The sequence below is a fragment of the Coregonus lavaretus genome (assembly GCF_964263955.1).
Source record: "Coregonus lavaretus genome assembly, chromosome: 14".
Taxonomy (NCBI): Eukaryota; Metazoa; Chordata; class Actinopteri; order Salmoniformes; family Salmonidae; genus Coregonus; species Coregonus lavaretus.
The window spans coordinates 31,361,902-31,377,223 of record NC_140001.1 but is presented as its reverse complement, the minus strand read 5'-3'; the positions used below and the strand labels follow the sequence as shown (position 1 = coordinate 31,377,223).

The following is a 15,322-nucleotide window of genomic DNA, read 5'->3' as shown; positions in this document are numbered from 1 at the left end:
ACTGCAATGACATTTTTAAATGGTTACTGGTATAATATTTATTCAGTGATGTCGCTATGTCTAATTGAAAACTGTGTATAATGTTACCAATTGTATATCTCTGACGTAACCAGATCAATGTTAAAACAATGGGATCGAAAGTGACAATGTGAAACTCGAGCTGAATGTACGTCATTCTCTCAATTTTCAAGCAGGACTTCTGTCCTGCGACTGTTAATGGGACAGCAATGATAACTTTTATTTGACGTGATTAAACAACACGAATCAAATAATATAGCAATCATGTCTCTGGCTGTATCGCGTACCCTGTGTAGGGTATTGTCCCGACAGACTGCAGTGCCAAGGTGAGTTGTAACATGCAGTGTGTGCATAGCTATCAATGTTGGTTAGCATAGGCAAGCTAACGTTGCTACAGCAGTTGAACATTTAGCTACATTTTGTATTTCATTCTCTCATGGTGGTTGATGCATGATTTTGTCGTCCAATTGTATGCTAAAACCTGAGCCAGTTAGTTAGCTAGCTAAGTTATGTATTCACTGCAGTGCTGTTACAGTGGCTAGATTTAGCTAACTAGTACTCCCCTTCCTCTGAGTTACTATTCTGAACAGCTCTTTGATGGGAGTGAATGGTCATGTCAGACAAGGTCCTTGTTGTCTACAAAGGGTTTGTTCTCTGGTGCACTTCAGTTTCTGTCGTCTACTCTCTTTGCTGTTTGCTATAGGCACCATTTGTTATAAATGCATTACAGGCTCAACTCTCACTCATTCTGCCTATGTGTGCTCTTACAGGGCGGAGCCCAAGAAGAAGAAGAAAGTGGACCCTCGTAGAGCGCAGATGGTGAGAGAGACTGAGCTCATTCCCATAGAAGACTTCATAACCTCTGCCAAATGCATGGATGAGGCCAGGTCTGGCTCACACCTTTAGTGCTTGAATTAATGGAGTGGCTGACAGTCCCATACAAAATCAGGGCACCATCATCAGATATACTATGGTGGGCACCCCCTACTATTGGGCACATCCATAAATGTTGAATATTCACTGTTGCTTCACCCCCAATAGTGGCTTAGTTTGAACCCTGCTTACCATAGTGATCTCCAGTGGCGATTTTAGCATGTCAATCTTACTGGGGCAAACAAAACAAAAATGTGAGATGCATGCCAGCAAAGCCGCTACACACCACTAAACAATACATTAATTGCACTATAACTGTGACAAACAGTGCCCACAAACTGTTAGGGCCTACATAAAGCTGTCCCAACATCTTACCACTGCTACACTTGGCTATCAGCGGAGCCTTGTCTGACAGTGAAACAGTTAATTCAGCCTCATTTACTGCCTTTAAAAACATAGCTGATATATATATATATATATATATATATATATATATATATATTAATTGTACCTTTATTTAACTAGGCAAGTCAGTTAAGAACAAATTCTTATTTACAATGACGGCCTACACCGGCCAAACCCGGACGACGCTGGGCCAATTGTGTGCCGCTCTATGGGACTCCCAATCACGGCCGGTTGTGATACAGCCTGGAATCGAACCAGGGGGTCTGTAGTGACGCCTCAAGCACTGAGATGCAGTGCCTTAGACCACTGCGCCACTCGGGCTGACTTGCTTAAACAAATGTGGTTTCTAATGACAATTGAGATGTACAAACTTTGGCAGGGGTATTCAAATGCAATTTGAGAAGGTCCAGTCACACAAATTTCCTAAGTGGGAAAGGTCCTGATAGAATAGATATTTTAATGTATCGGTGCTCTAGTACAGCATAGTAACAAACTTACCATTGTCCATATTATGATTTGGGATACAAGGTTTTATATCAAATGTTTTCAGGACTACTATTAAATACATTAAATGAGACCAATCAGATACATTTTAATGAATTACAAACAACTTCTTTATTTTGATTGTGAAAATGTGCATTGTACAGGCTGTACTGTAGTAGTAAGTAGGCTATTACTATTTTGTGATGCAACATTTACCCATCTGAAGGTCTGTTTTGCTTCCTCTGAAAACTCTGACATTTGTGACCAAGAAGGGGTTCTGTATGAACAGCAGCAGTTGTCTTCCAAGAGCAAAGTCATCAAAGCGAGCCTTGAAGTTATCCATCAGCTTCTGTATGAAATCACCATGGTGGGGCACATCTTTCTCTCCCTGGGTTTGTTCCAAAAGTTTGGGGAAGTGGACAAGTTCTCCCTGGAGATCAGTCTTAATAATCTGCAATTTCCTCTGGAAAGCCCGGACTGCTGTTATCAAATCACACACTGTGTTGTTCTGTCCCTGCAGCTTAACATTGAGCTCATTAAGATGTGATATAATGTCTGCCAAAAATGCAGCTGTTTGCATTTTCTCCACATCTTCCAAAAACTCTGTAAACTAAGTTGCCTTTTCACTCTTTTGCTCTGATAGGAAAGATTTGATCTTCTCCCGAATGGCCCAAAAGCACTCCAAAACCCTGCCTTTGCTGAGCCATCTGACATTGTTGTGCAGTAGTAAGTCATCATAGCTGGCATTAACCTCTGTCAGAAAGCCTCTTAGCAGATGATGCTGTAGGGATGATGATGCTCTCAAAAAGTTTATCTGTTTCATCATTGTTGTCATGACCTCAGCATACACTTCTCCCAGACTGGCACACAGGACAGATTGGTGGATGATGCAGTGGTAAGATGTCAGGTCAAGGTGGTCCTCTTTCAAACGTGAAACCAGTCCCCTCCCTCTTCCTATCCTGGCTGGAGCTACATCTGTGGTGATGCAGACCACCGACTTCAGATCTATTCCCCTTTTTGTCAGCATCCCTTTGATGGCCTCATGAATGTCCTCTCCTCGTGTGTGTGCTTCAAGAGTTGTTAAAACCAACAGGTCCTCACATAATTCCTTTTTTGTTTTGTCATAAAATCGCACATAAACCATAAGCTGGGCATTATCGGTGGTATCTGTTGATTCGTCCACAGCTAAAGAAATGCATGGTGCATTCTGAATGGCCTCAAGTTGTGAAATCACATCTTCAGCTAATATTTCAGTTATCCAAATTGCTGTGGAATCTGACATTGGGATCTGTTTGATATTTTCCTTCAGCTCATCTTTTTGTTTACCATCAAGCAATGTCTCAGCAACTTCACTCATGCATTCTTTAACCAGCTTTGCGTCAGTAAATGGCTTATTGCGTTTCCCCAAAACCCAAGCTATTCTCAGTGAGCACTCCATTGCACGTTCTTGGGCTGTCAGGGAATGCACAATAACTTTGGTGGACCTCGCATATTGGGCTTTGAGCTGATTTATTTTTCTCGTTCTCACCTCTGTGTTTTGGGGATTCGTTTGCTTGAAATTACTGTTTTGTGTCATAGTGGCGCTTCACATTGGCACTTTTCACGAGCGCTACGGACTCTGAGCATATCAAGCACATTGGTTTTGAACTTGTTGCGGGGAGAATTAATGCGTACTTGTCTGTCCACTCGTCTTTGAAAATGCGATTTTCGCTATCAAGTTTTATTTTCTTTGAACAAGACATCCTCACATTCACGACGTCTATCGATGGACGTATTTCCGTGTGTGTCTACTTGCTCCCAGTCCCAACACTGTCTTTCACTGTCGAAGATATTTGCATATATTTATGCGGTTGGATGAGACGCGGCTCTCTTCTTGGGACAAATGTGCATAAATGCACGCGATTGGATAGGACGCGGCCCCAGCTGGTGTTTCTTCACCCCTGCCAGAGACAGAGAGAGGCTGCGCTGCACTTGGGAAACGGCGCCGGGTCGGTCATGTTTGAAAGCTGTCTGAAATTAATTTACTGACTTCGATATCGTTTGGTGCTGTTCGGTCCGTATTGATCCTTTGCTGGGTCCGGACACGGACAGTGGTCCGACATTGGAGTATCCTTAACTATGTCATAAGGGGACGACAAGCTGATAAGAGGCAATCCGTAATTTCGATTAAGACATTAATGAGCGAGCTAGGACGGACGTAGTCAAATAACTTTGTTTAGCACTTTTGAAATGCACAGCACCAGAATTCAGAACATGGGCCGTTCTTACAGTTGTTCTCCCTGTACACCAAGTCAGAACCATAGGATAAATAAAGGGGGCATATAAGCAGACATGAAAGGTCTTACAATATTGGATGGTTCCATTTCTCTAAAACAGGTTATAGGCTACATGTGCACCACCAAGTCAGAACAGTAGGCAAAATTAAGAGGAGAAAATTGACCAAATTATTAGGGTGAGGCACATGGGCTACTAACAGCTTACTACACAACATACACATATGATTACTTTCTTAGTTACAGTATACATATCTCCCTGGCATATTACATAATTTATGCAGCAGCATACAATACATTTTTGGACTCACCTTGTTGTGCTGTGCTCACTTGAACAGGAAGGTGGCGCTGCAGTCCTTCGTGGGCAAATTTTCTCATCAAAGTCTGGCATTCTCTGGATGTATGGTGCTTTCAAGACAACTGGGAACTTGGAAAAAAACAAGATCGAATCATGATTACGTCAATGATCCTTAGGCCGTAGCTCTAGAAAGAGGCCCGAGTTTTGGATTTACAATTCTGAGTTGTATGACTGTTCAAAACGTATTTTCCCAGTTGGAGCTCGTTTTTTCCCAGAGTTCCCAGTTGACTGAACTCACTGAAGTCAAGTTTTCGCAGTTCCGAGTTAACAGTTGTTTTGTGCACGGCACAAATCATGCTTCATTGACAGCATGGCCAATGTTGAATGTTTATCATTTTAAACTTGGAAAATAAACCCTTAATCCCAGATTTGGGACCACACAGCCACTCCACTGACTAGCAGGTTAGTGATTGCTTTGCAATGCTTGCCGTTAGCCACTGATTCCTTCCAAACCACTCATTGTTGAATTTGCGATTTCCAACTGGTTGTGTAATGTTTATGTCCAATGGCCGAAGAGCACCGATACGTTTTGTCTATAATTTCTCTTCATTAATTCTCTTCATATGACAAGGATTAAAAAGGATTTGCCAGTAGATTGTCGACTTGATTCATGATGATGACTGCTAGCTAAGATTTTGAAAGTATGATGTTGACATGATCAGTCCAATCAAAGCTACTTTAGATATAACGTGATTTGACGTCATTTTATCTGTGGCCAATGACCTTGAGCCTTCTTGGATGGGCACGTCTAATGTAACTCTATGGCAGCACCCAAGGGGCTTGAATTTTCGATCTCTACCCTTAGACTTGGCGGTGATGTAGTGTCCCCATGAGTGACAGAATACTGAGCCAATCACGGCGCAACTAGTGAACATTAACACCTACTCTCCGTATTTTCTGCTGGCTGCCCCACCACCACAGAAAGCACTGAGCTAGGTTGAAACACCTGCATTTTGGAGCTGCCTTACTCAAGAAAGCAAAAAAGAGACCATGTTTGTATGGGGCTTTATTAACTCAATGTTGTTGTTGTTTTTTTACATTGTTTGCAAACTGATATGTGACACATATTAATGCCAAAATAACATGCAAAACACCTCCCCTGAATGACGGGTCGCCACTGGTGATCTCTAGCAATAGTCATAGAAAGACTGGCACCATTTTCAGCACTAAATCAGCTGATGGATTGAATTTAATATTTGAGTACATTTTGTCAATATGTGTGACGCTGTGCTTAACCGATTGTTCTGTTGAGTTACTCATACTTATAGTATAATCACACTATTAGTGCAATCCAAATGCATTGCTCTGTCCTAATGTACACCTGAACAGGTCCCTACTCTATTTGTTAATTTCCCCTAGGGTGCGCCTTGTTCCTCACCTTCCCTGTGAGGAGAGTGAATGACGGGCTCTACTGCTGAAGGAGTGGTCCTGCGACAAACAGGTATGTGATCTTGTAAGCTAATGTTGGTCATAACTTTATCACAGCCCTGTTAAAGATCCTTATTTAGAAAGAAAAAAAACAGTGAGCAGACATTTACAGTACCTTCTTTGTAGACATTTTGTTATACCCAGTTCCTGTGCCATATTTTAATTTCTTTCCACCCTGCCCCGCTATGAGCAGACCCAGCACCGGGTTGAGATGGAGGCAGTAGGCCTGGCTGTGGAGGCCCAGAGGGATGCTTTGGAGGAGCTGAGGCTGGAGTCAGAGGAGCTCTACCAGGCATCACTGAGGCTAGACCCCCTGCTTGTCCCTTTCAACCACCAGGGACCCAACTACACAAGGCCCAGTATGAAGCACCTAAGGGCAAATACATCACCACCAAAGTTTACACCCAGTGAGAGGGTAGGGATATTAATTAACATTGTGGGTGTAACACGTGTTGACATGGTTGTTACATCCCCATGTTTTTAATGATTTGAATGGACAGACTAAATATTTGACGGGATGTTCATGAAAGAAGATGAGACATGAAAGCTTGCTCAGAACAACAGCCCGGGCACCAATAGTGGATGGATGTCTCATTCAAAGTGTAAGGTAATTCAACCGCTTACCGACCAGAGGACCATGACCTATTCATTGTATTGACAACTGCCCTATCATGGATTCACAATTCACACTCATGAAGTGATTCACATTCTGTAGTGTGTGTGTGCTGTATTGTTACATTCATAAATCTCATAGGATTAAATACAGCCTGTAAGGAAAACATACCAGGGGTTGAAATAAAGGATTCACATTAGTTTTATTTGAAATGCATTTGTATGTAACACTGTAGATAAGGTATGTGAAATAATAAAGGCAAAGATCCTGTGTAACGGTGTTACAGAAACACTGGCCTCAATTGCAATAGGTAGAGAAACATACAAGCTCTCACTATTTTGAGTCTCTTTCCACACAATGACTAGACAAAAACAGTCAGAACACTGGTGCGGGACCGAATACTGTATGGTGCGCTTACCCTTTTCCCAATCCAGTATCTCTTTTAGCTGTTCCCAAAAATATTATTTCCCAGTATACGCACATATAAAGTATATACACACACATTTTCATTTGTATAATGTATGGAAAGAATGTACAGCACCTTATTACTATCAATAACTGTGTTTTTGATCGGAGTAGAACTTTGTAGCAGTAGAGAACACCGCCCTAATACCAGTGAAGTGAATTGGACACCTCCGGAAAGAAAATCTATGCCAGAGTGGTTTTGTTACTAGAGAGCAGGCTTTCCCCCAACCAAGCCCAGCACTAAAACACCTTTCTAAACATGGTTTCAACTGAACCAGTAAGAGTCAGCTGGTTAAGATCAAGAATATCAAGATAGAATACATTGTGTAGAACATACATTCTGCCATGAACAATTATGACTCGTTCCAAAAAATGCTTGTACTTTAAAATTCTAGCTGCAATGTTGTCAATAGATTGCTGTGAATAACCCCCAGGACCATGGCTCCCTAGCCACAATCTCTACAGTGAGAGGGAAGCCAGAAGATTTGGTTAAGTTTATGTAGCGAAACAGATCTCAGATGCCACATTGACATTGGTTTGCCCATGTTTAGGGCCATGGTAGTGTTGACCCTGGGGATGGTTAGGACTGGGAATCTGGGGGCTTGCCCTGGTGCAGGGGCATGTGCCAATCTCTGGGCGGATCTCGTCTCAGGTCCCACACAGGGGTGAACTTCCTCTGCTCCGCCTCCCGGTTCCTCTCACTCTGCTGTAAAGCATCCTGTAGTAGGGACAGGATAAGAGAGAGACAACAGACCGAGTTGGTTGGTTGATCTTTCACAATTTAGTCATATTACAAATGTACCCTGTACAGAAGCAAACTGTAGCCAACATTTCTGGACCTTGATGGCAGTTTCCCTGTAAATACAGAATTGCTGTTCCAACGCTGCTTAGGCCATTTCCCCTCGCAGCAGAAGTGATGATTGAGTGCTAAACTGTACCTTGGTCTCTGGGCCTGGGTTCTTCTCCCACTCTCTACATGAGTAGTAGTCTTCTTTCCACTGCCCGCAGGAGGGGGATGTGCCATGGGCATAGTAGTTATGGAAACGGTTCCACAGGCTTTTGCAGTGTCTGAATTCACTCCAGTAGTCATCACAGGTCCGGGGCGGCTATGGCGGTCACATATTACAGGTAAATAGACATGGAAGCATATGACGTGATCCAGTTTAATACTTCCGCCATATTTACACTGAACAAAAATATAAACACAACATGTAAAGTGTTGGTCCCATGTTTTATGAGCTGAAATAAAAGATCCCAGAAATGTTCCATATGCACAAAAAGCTTATTTCTCTCAAATTTGTTTACATCCCTGTTAGTGAGCATTTTTCCTTTGCCAAGATAATCCATCCACCTACAGGTGTAGCATTTCAAGAAGCTGATTAAACACCATGATCATTACACAGGTGCACCTTGTGCTGGGGACAATAAAAGGCCACTTTAAAATGTGCAGCTCTGTCAGATCTCTCAAGTTGAGGGACAGTACAATTGACATGCTGACTGCAGGAATGTCCACCGGAGCGGTTGCCAGATAATTTAATGTTCATTTCTCTACCATAAGCTGCCTATAATGTCATTTTAGAGAATTTGGCAGTATGTCCAACCAGCCTCACAACCACGTGTATGGCGTCGTTTGGGCGAGCGGTTTGCTGATGTCAACATTGTGAACAGTGCCCCATGGTGGCGGTGGGGTTATGGTATGGGCAGGCATAAGCTATGGACAACAAACACAATTGCATTTTATCGATGGCAATTTCAATGCACAGAGATACCGTGACAAGATCCTGAGGCCCATTGTCTGCCATTCATCCGCCGCCATCACCTCATGTTTCAGCATTATGCACAGCCCCATGTCGCAAGGATCTCTACACAATTCCTGGAAGCTGAAAGTGTCCCAGTTCTTCCATGGCCTGCATACTCACCTGACACGTCACCCATAGAACATGTTTGGGATACTCTAGATCGCCCGCGTGTTCCAGTTTCCGCCAAGATCCAGCAATTTCGCACAGCCATTGAAGAGGAGTGGGACAACATTCAACAGCCTGAAACTCTATGCGAAGGAGATGTGTCACACTGCATGAGGCAAATGGTGGTCACACCAGATACTGACTGGTTCTGTTCCACGCCCCTACCTTAAAAAATAATAATAAGTATCTGTATTCCCAGTCATGTAAAATCCATAGATTCGGCCCTAATTTATTTATTTCAATTGACTGATTTCCTTATATGAACTGTAACTCAGTAAAATCTTTGAAATTGTTGCATTTTTATATTTTTGTTCAGTATACATAGGATGATAAATGTACAGTAGGAATCGATTCCTCGAGCATTGTTCTACATTTCCTGAATGTGAGAGCAGCATTTCATTGTGTTAGGGCTGTGTTGCTATTTGATAACTGAAAGACTAGCTGGCGTTCAGTTCCAGCATAATCCGAGTTGAAGAAGTGCACACAATCGTGAGGCCTTGACCGTCCACTAAACAACACCTATCAAAGTGCCAATTTGCTAGATACTAACTAATCTACGGCTAATTGGTTCTAAAATCGACATTCTCTCAAATCAGAGGATCTGGCGAGAGAAGAAAACCTTTGCTCAAGTTCATGCTGTCCCTTTCAATGTGGTTTTAGCTTGCTAGCTAACATTTACATTAGCCTCGTACAGCAGAGCACATACCGAGTCGTGTAACGCTAGTTAGCTACAAATGAGTTACATTGGTGACTAGGCCCTTTAGTGAAATACGATGACCTTACGTTTTCATAAACAATACATGAATGTGGTACATTACCCTCCACATTGCTCCAGAATCTGCCATCACCTCCGTTTTTGCCTTTTGACAAGGGGACGTAAACAGCCAATCAAGCACGGTGAAAAGGTCGTCACTAGTTACCATAGCCACAAAGTCATAAACCCCGACTATTTCTATAATTCTTCTTCTTAAAATGTTATTTTAAACCTAAGCTTAACCACAGTGCTAACCTTATGCATACCTCTAAATTAATACCAAAAAGCGCATTTTTGTTTTTATGATTTTTTACGATGACTTTGTGGCTGTGGTAACTAGTGGAACAACTGAAAAGGCAGGAGTCCCATCCACCCACTTCCGGTAATGAATGAACTCGAGAACAACGGAGATTTGCAGAATTATACAATTACAATTATTCACATTATTGTTTAAGTTCTTCTATCCCTTTACTGTGCTTTATTATTGACACACTTATGAATTACAATATGTAGGTTTTTCAATACCTACTGAAACACATTAACTTTAAGCTCTATAAGCCAATATGTTAGAATCTTTCCACACACAAATTATTTAAAGGCAAAAATAAACAGAGATTTATACAGAGTGCACATTATTCAAAACGCTGTACTTTATTTCAGAGTTGATAAATAAACAAAGGAAATGGCACTTATCCACCACTCATCACTCTCAAAGTTAGAGTAAAACAGGTTCCAATGTCAGCGTTTCCAAATTAATTGGATACATATTCAAAGAAAAATCTAACCCAATCCATCATCAACATTAACAAGGGTTATCCCATTATGAGGAAACAAGGTAGAAAAATGTTTATATTTATCATATTGTAGCGAAAGGAAAGGTTAGCTAGCTTTAGCTGGGCTCAAACCAGCAACCCTGTACTCTAACCACAGGAGGTTGGTGGCATCTAAATTGGGGAGGACGGTAATTGCTGGAACGGAACAAGTTGAATGGTATCAAATACATCAAACGCATGGTTTGATGCCATTCCATTTGCTCCGTTCCAGCCATTATTATGAGCTGTTCTCCCCTCAGCAGCCTCCACTGACTAACTACCATTCAGTTTTTTCATAAGTGCTTTTAACATGCTGACCATGGACAAGACCATTACATTATGATCAAAGGAAAGTAAAACCTTGCTGATTCCTGCTAAGGGACAGAAAAATGAACCCAGCTCTTTTCATTACCTGCTTTTATTGGTTTCTTATGTTGGGTGTGTGGGTATGTAGAGTACAGTAAGTCAGTCAGTCTCTGCAGTTGAATACTGTAGTGCCTCAAGGCTTTCTACCACCTTTCTTGCGTAGTGACTGTCCCTCACCAGAGAAGGCGATGAATTCTGAATCCTCCTGAAAATAAATAAGACCAGCTTCTGCTTAATGCATAACAATTTGGCACATCCAATTTGAACTATCTAAATATGGCCTTTATGTGTGTCATTCAGTATTTGTAGGAAAGGGATTGAGCAGTTTATTACATTTTCCTTCTTTGACCATCTTACTTACATCCTCTGTTGTTTTCCTGGGCTGAGGCCTGGAGTTTCTGATAAAGGTGATCCTGCCAACCTTGTACTCGTAGTTAGGAATCCCTCTGTATGGGGACAGGGAGGGGTTAAAGGTTAAGATCAGAGCTGATGTCATGTCACATGTAAGGGTGCAAAATTCCAGGAACTTTTTATAAATTCCCTTTGAAAGTTACGGAATTTTGCAACCCTAGTCACATGTGCATCCAGGGAGATATGCAGCTCTGATCTGCAAATACAAAAGTCACAGGATATGGGGAAAGGGCTAGGGGTTGTTTTTAGACTGGTCATAGCTCCCAACCTTTTAATGTCACTGGGATCGATGGGGACGGGGCTAGGCTCAATGCCTTTCTTTTTGCCATCCAGACGATTGCCTGAACCAGTGAAGGCCTATAGAGAGAAGAAGTATTCATAGATTCATTAATGGGTTAAGTTGAAAATGAATGTGCATGAGATACACATAAATGAAAGTGAACATGAACCATACAGTATGTGTACAAACTGCAGTAAGTAAGAAAAAAATAAGAAAACTCACTCTGAATCTCATGTCCATGTCAGTCCAAGTGCTGGGGTCTCCTTCCTCCTCCTGTTGTGAGGAGTGATTAGAGTTAATCAAAACATACAGTATAAACACTGAGACCAGATTAGAAATATAGGCCCTGTGTAGCTCAGTTGGTAGAGCATGGCGCTTGCAACGCCAGGGTTGTGGGTTCGATTCCCACGGGGGGCCAGTATGAAAATGTATGCACTCACTAACGTAAGTCGCTCTGGATAAGAGCGTCTGCTAAATGACTAAAATGTAAATGTAAAATGTAAATGTAAAATATTCAACATGTGTGGTTCTTACTTTGGGCTCCTCTGGTGCTTTGTAACATCTCTCTGGTTCTTTGTAACCCAGTGGAGCATCAAAGTCCACCTGAGAGACAACAACAGGTATGGCTGAGTGAGGTAGAGCTATTAGGTACCATAATCTAAGCTATAGTGTTGTGTCTCCATTTATGCTATGATAGATAGTACAGAGGATCTTACATTCATATCACATTCAATGATAGATACTGCCTTGTCTGGCTTAGTCTCCATCACTCGCAGTTCATAGATCTGAAATAGGTATAGAGAGGAAAAACAGATGTTAGAAAGATAACAGTTCAAGCACAACTGCATCCCACAACATTCTGCTGGAAAGTCAAATTCCATTACAGTTTTGCTTTGTAACCCAGTCATCATATCATACCAATAACTTTAAACAGTTACCTTTTCATTGTAGTTAATTGCGATAACATCTCCTGTGGTTAAGCAGGCAAAGTTTCTCAAGGCATTTTCCAACCTATGAGACAGAGAAGCAGAATGTGAGAATAATTTCAGAGTAGTTTGTGTCTATTTTCAATGGCACTTGAATGTGCAGAGGTAAGTAATTAAATGTCTATTACTGTACATACACTGCTTTGGGGTTAGTGATATCCAGGAAGTCTGGGCTCTGAGGCTGGAACTTGGAGTATGTGGCCACCATGAGATTAACGCTCTCCACCTGAACCAGGCCTCCTTCCTCCAGCAGGAGATTCTGCATCATCTACAGGGAAAACACACAGACAGCCATGTCACTAAAGACACACTACACACAAAGGGTCATGACCACAGGGAGCTGGCTATAGGTGAGCAAATATTTTAATGTGTGTGACTTATAAACATACACTGTATGTCCCCAATTTAAAGCATCCTTTGATAGAAAACTGAAATATGGCATCAGATTTATGCCAGGGGCTATGAGAATGTTTATTAAAACCTCACCCAGTGTGGCAGGTAACAAATACCCTCATCTGCTACAAACTCCAGGACACCACAGTGTGTCATTCTGTCTGAGTTCTTGTTCGTCAGTTTGAACAACATGGGGTAGGTGATGTTAAGTCTGCCTTTGGGGGAAAAGAGTGAAGGGTAAAAATACAATCTGTTGGGTAAATGGCATTTGTAGATCAGAGTTTAAATCTGGATAAAGTAGGAAGAGTATACTTACTTAGTTGGTCAAGTGCAGATGGCGGCATTATAACTATAATGAGAAAATATTACAGCGATATGAGCACTGAAGAACACTTAGAGCAGGATAATAAATAATACATTGACAGTATGAGGGTAACTGCAATCTCTACACTCACTTTTGTATGGGGAACTGGGGCAAATCATAGCTATTAAACTCCATACATTCCTGGTATAGTTATGATGTATTCGAATGTCTACAATTTATAGAACAGCCATCACATAGATTACTTACTTTTTCCTCCTTTCTCCACATCTGACCGGTCGTTGGGACCCGCCAGCATGGACACAGAGTAGCAGCGGTATTGAGTGGAGAAGCGGTTTTGGAAAGCCCGTGGGATCGGGTGGTCAAACATGTTGAAGGAAAACTGTGACAGATATTTAGAAAAACAAAAAGGCAGTGAGGTTAGGTCAAAATAATATATTTTGATACAGTTAGCCAGCTGGTTACTGTACCTAACTTACCCTGACTTATTTAAAAACCAACCTTTCATTTCAAACATCTTCATAGTTACTAGCTAGCCTACTGTAAAACTAGCTGACAAGTGACACCCTATATCTTTTTAAAGCGGTACGATTCACAAGTAAAGTAGCTGAGCAAGGTAGATATTCATTTTGTCTTTAATCGCACAGTGACAGTGCATCTTTCCTTTGAGTTAAATTGCTAGCTAGCTAGCTAGTGAATTTCGAATGCGATGTGGTTAGAGTAACTACTTTTTGACATAAGCAACAGTCAAAACCAGTGTTATTGAGTACTTACCATGATTAAAAGTAGCACTCCAAGCGTTATATATCAAAATGTATAGAATAAAGCTATAATAATTAGCTTGTTTTTTCTACTTCTTCTATTAAATAGCTTATTCTTTCCGACAAACAGGCTGCTGGCTGAAACTCCAATGTTGTCTTCCGCTTAGCCACGATGACAGCAGGAAGTGACGAATATCAAAATCGCCAATCAGAATCCCAAAAGCAAGATTATTTCCTAAGTGATTGGCTCAAAGAGCTGGATGGATAGATGCCTACCTACCTGCATGCAATTTCTATTTGTTCAGGTTTACACAAACTCTACAAAGTGGAGTTTTATTGGTTGTTTAAACTTCGGAGAACGCCGGAAAGTAGGATAGCTAGCCAGCCGCCAGGAGAGGGATTTTTGAAATCGTTGAAAAATAAACAAACTTTACTCTGTGTGGCGGAGGTTCGGCACGGCCGTGCTGTGAATGGGTCAGAGATGGTAGGAGATAGTGATGGAGAGGAACGTGAAGCAAGTATGGAACATAGTGGTACAAATAAAGGAGGGAGTAAGAAAAAGAAAAAGAAAGCGGGAGAGAAGGGGAGTAGGGAAATGAAGGGGAGCAGGGAAATGAAGGGGAGCAGGGAAATGAAGGGGAGCGAGAGGTCTACGGAGGTAGAGGTGGCAGAAAAGGAAGTTTGAGGAGAGCAACCTAGCTTCCATCGCTAGCGGAAGTTCGGAGGTAGAAAGTGCAGAGGAAGGGCAAGATAAGACACGAGAGGAACATGGAGGTGAGGAGGAGCATAAAGTGATTATGAAGTTTAGGGAGGAAGGGGGAGTTGGGGTGATGAGTCCGATAAGGTTGACGGCTGTGATAAAATAGTTGATTGGGGAAGTTGTTAATGCTAAAGTGTTAAGAGATGGGAGATTGTTGGTGTGCTGTAAGGACATGGCGCAGAGGGAAAAAGCTATCGGAGTGAAGAAAATAAGGAAGTGTAAGGTGGAGTCGAGCAGCTGGACTGATCAACCAGGGAAGCAGTGGAGTAAATGGGTGATTAACAGGAGTGCCTGTGAGTGTTAGCACTAAAGAGTGTCAAAGTTGCGTCAATTCAAATCTGGCATTAGGAACAAAAGAGGTCAACACAACTTCTAAGATATACTAGTTATTTTAATCAATGCAAAAACCTTCAATGGTAAATATGATGTTTCGTATATACGGGCTCCCCGATATGCCTCGCAGGGAACTCGGAGAACTAAATCCATTGTTTCAGATTGTTCTTCAAATACTCTTACAGAGAGAGAGTTTCCCACCTCTCTGTTGGCCAATCAGAGTAGACGCTTGAGCGTGGTTTAGACTTACTCAGCCAATCCGTT

The 15,322-nt window shown here is 41.8% G+C and overlaps 2 protein-coding genes and 1 pseudogene across 4 annotated transcripts; 1 reads left to right on the top strand and 2 right to left on the bottom strand.

Moving 5' to 3' along the window:
• Positions 1–186: 186 nt before the first annotated feature.
• Positions 187–6,249, top strand: LOC311141573 (large ribosomal subunit protein mL40-like; annotated as a pseudogene). The gene is made up of 4 exons (XR_014615522.1): positions 187–344; positions 789–905; positions 5,770–5,851; positions 6,032–6,249. The product of XR_014615522.1 is annotated as a large ribosomal subunit protein mL40-like (transcript).
• Positions 6,250–6,628: 379 nt separating this feature from the next.
• Positions 6,629–9,788, bottom strand: LOC311141574 (synaptic plasticity regulator PANTS-like). Its single transcript, XM_084176943.1, has 3 exons — positions 9,699–9,788; positions 7,855–8,022; positions 6,629–7,634 (listed from the first exon to the last, which is right to left on the bottom strand). The coding sequence occupies exons 1-3, from the start codon at positions 9,723–9,725 to the stop codon at positions 7,497–7,499; spliced, it is 333 nt and encodes a 110-aa protein (XP_084033069.1). The 5' UTR covers positions 9,726–9,788; the 3' UTR covers positions 6,629–7,496.
• A 474-nt stretch (positions 9,789–10,262) lies between these two features.
• LOC311141567 (ubiquitin recognition factor in ER-associated degradation protein 1-like) lies at positions 10,263–14,145 on the bottom strand. 2 transcript variants are annotated; one of them, XR_014614232.1, is made up of 13 exons: positions 13,979–14,145; positions 13,454–13,586; positions 13,199–13,231; positions 12,976–13,097; positions 12,627–12,757; positions 12,442–12,514; positions 12,220–12,288; positions 12,038–12,106; positions 11,726–11,776; positions 11,492–11,580; positions 11,174–11,258; positions 10,693–11,017; positions 10,263–10,602 (listed from the first exon to the last, which is right to left on the bottom strand). XR_014614232.1 is itself a non-coding variant. In XM_084176935.1 (12 exons), exons 1-12 carry the CDS (start codon positions 13,979–13,981, stop codon positions 10,946–10,948), a joined length of 930 nt encoding a protein of 309 aa, XP_084033061.1. In that variant the 5' UTR covers positions 13,982–14,145; the 3' UTR covers positions 10,263–10,945. The 2 variants fall into 2 exon arrangements, 1 of the variants encoding a protein (XP_084033061.1); XM_084176935.1 differs by having other exon boundaries at positions 10,263–11,017.
• Between the last annotated feature and the right edge of the window lie 1,177 nt (positions 14,146–15,322).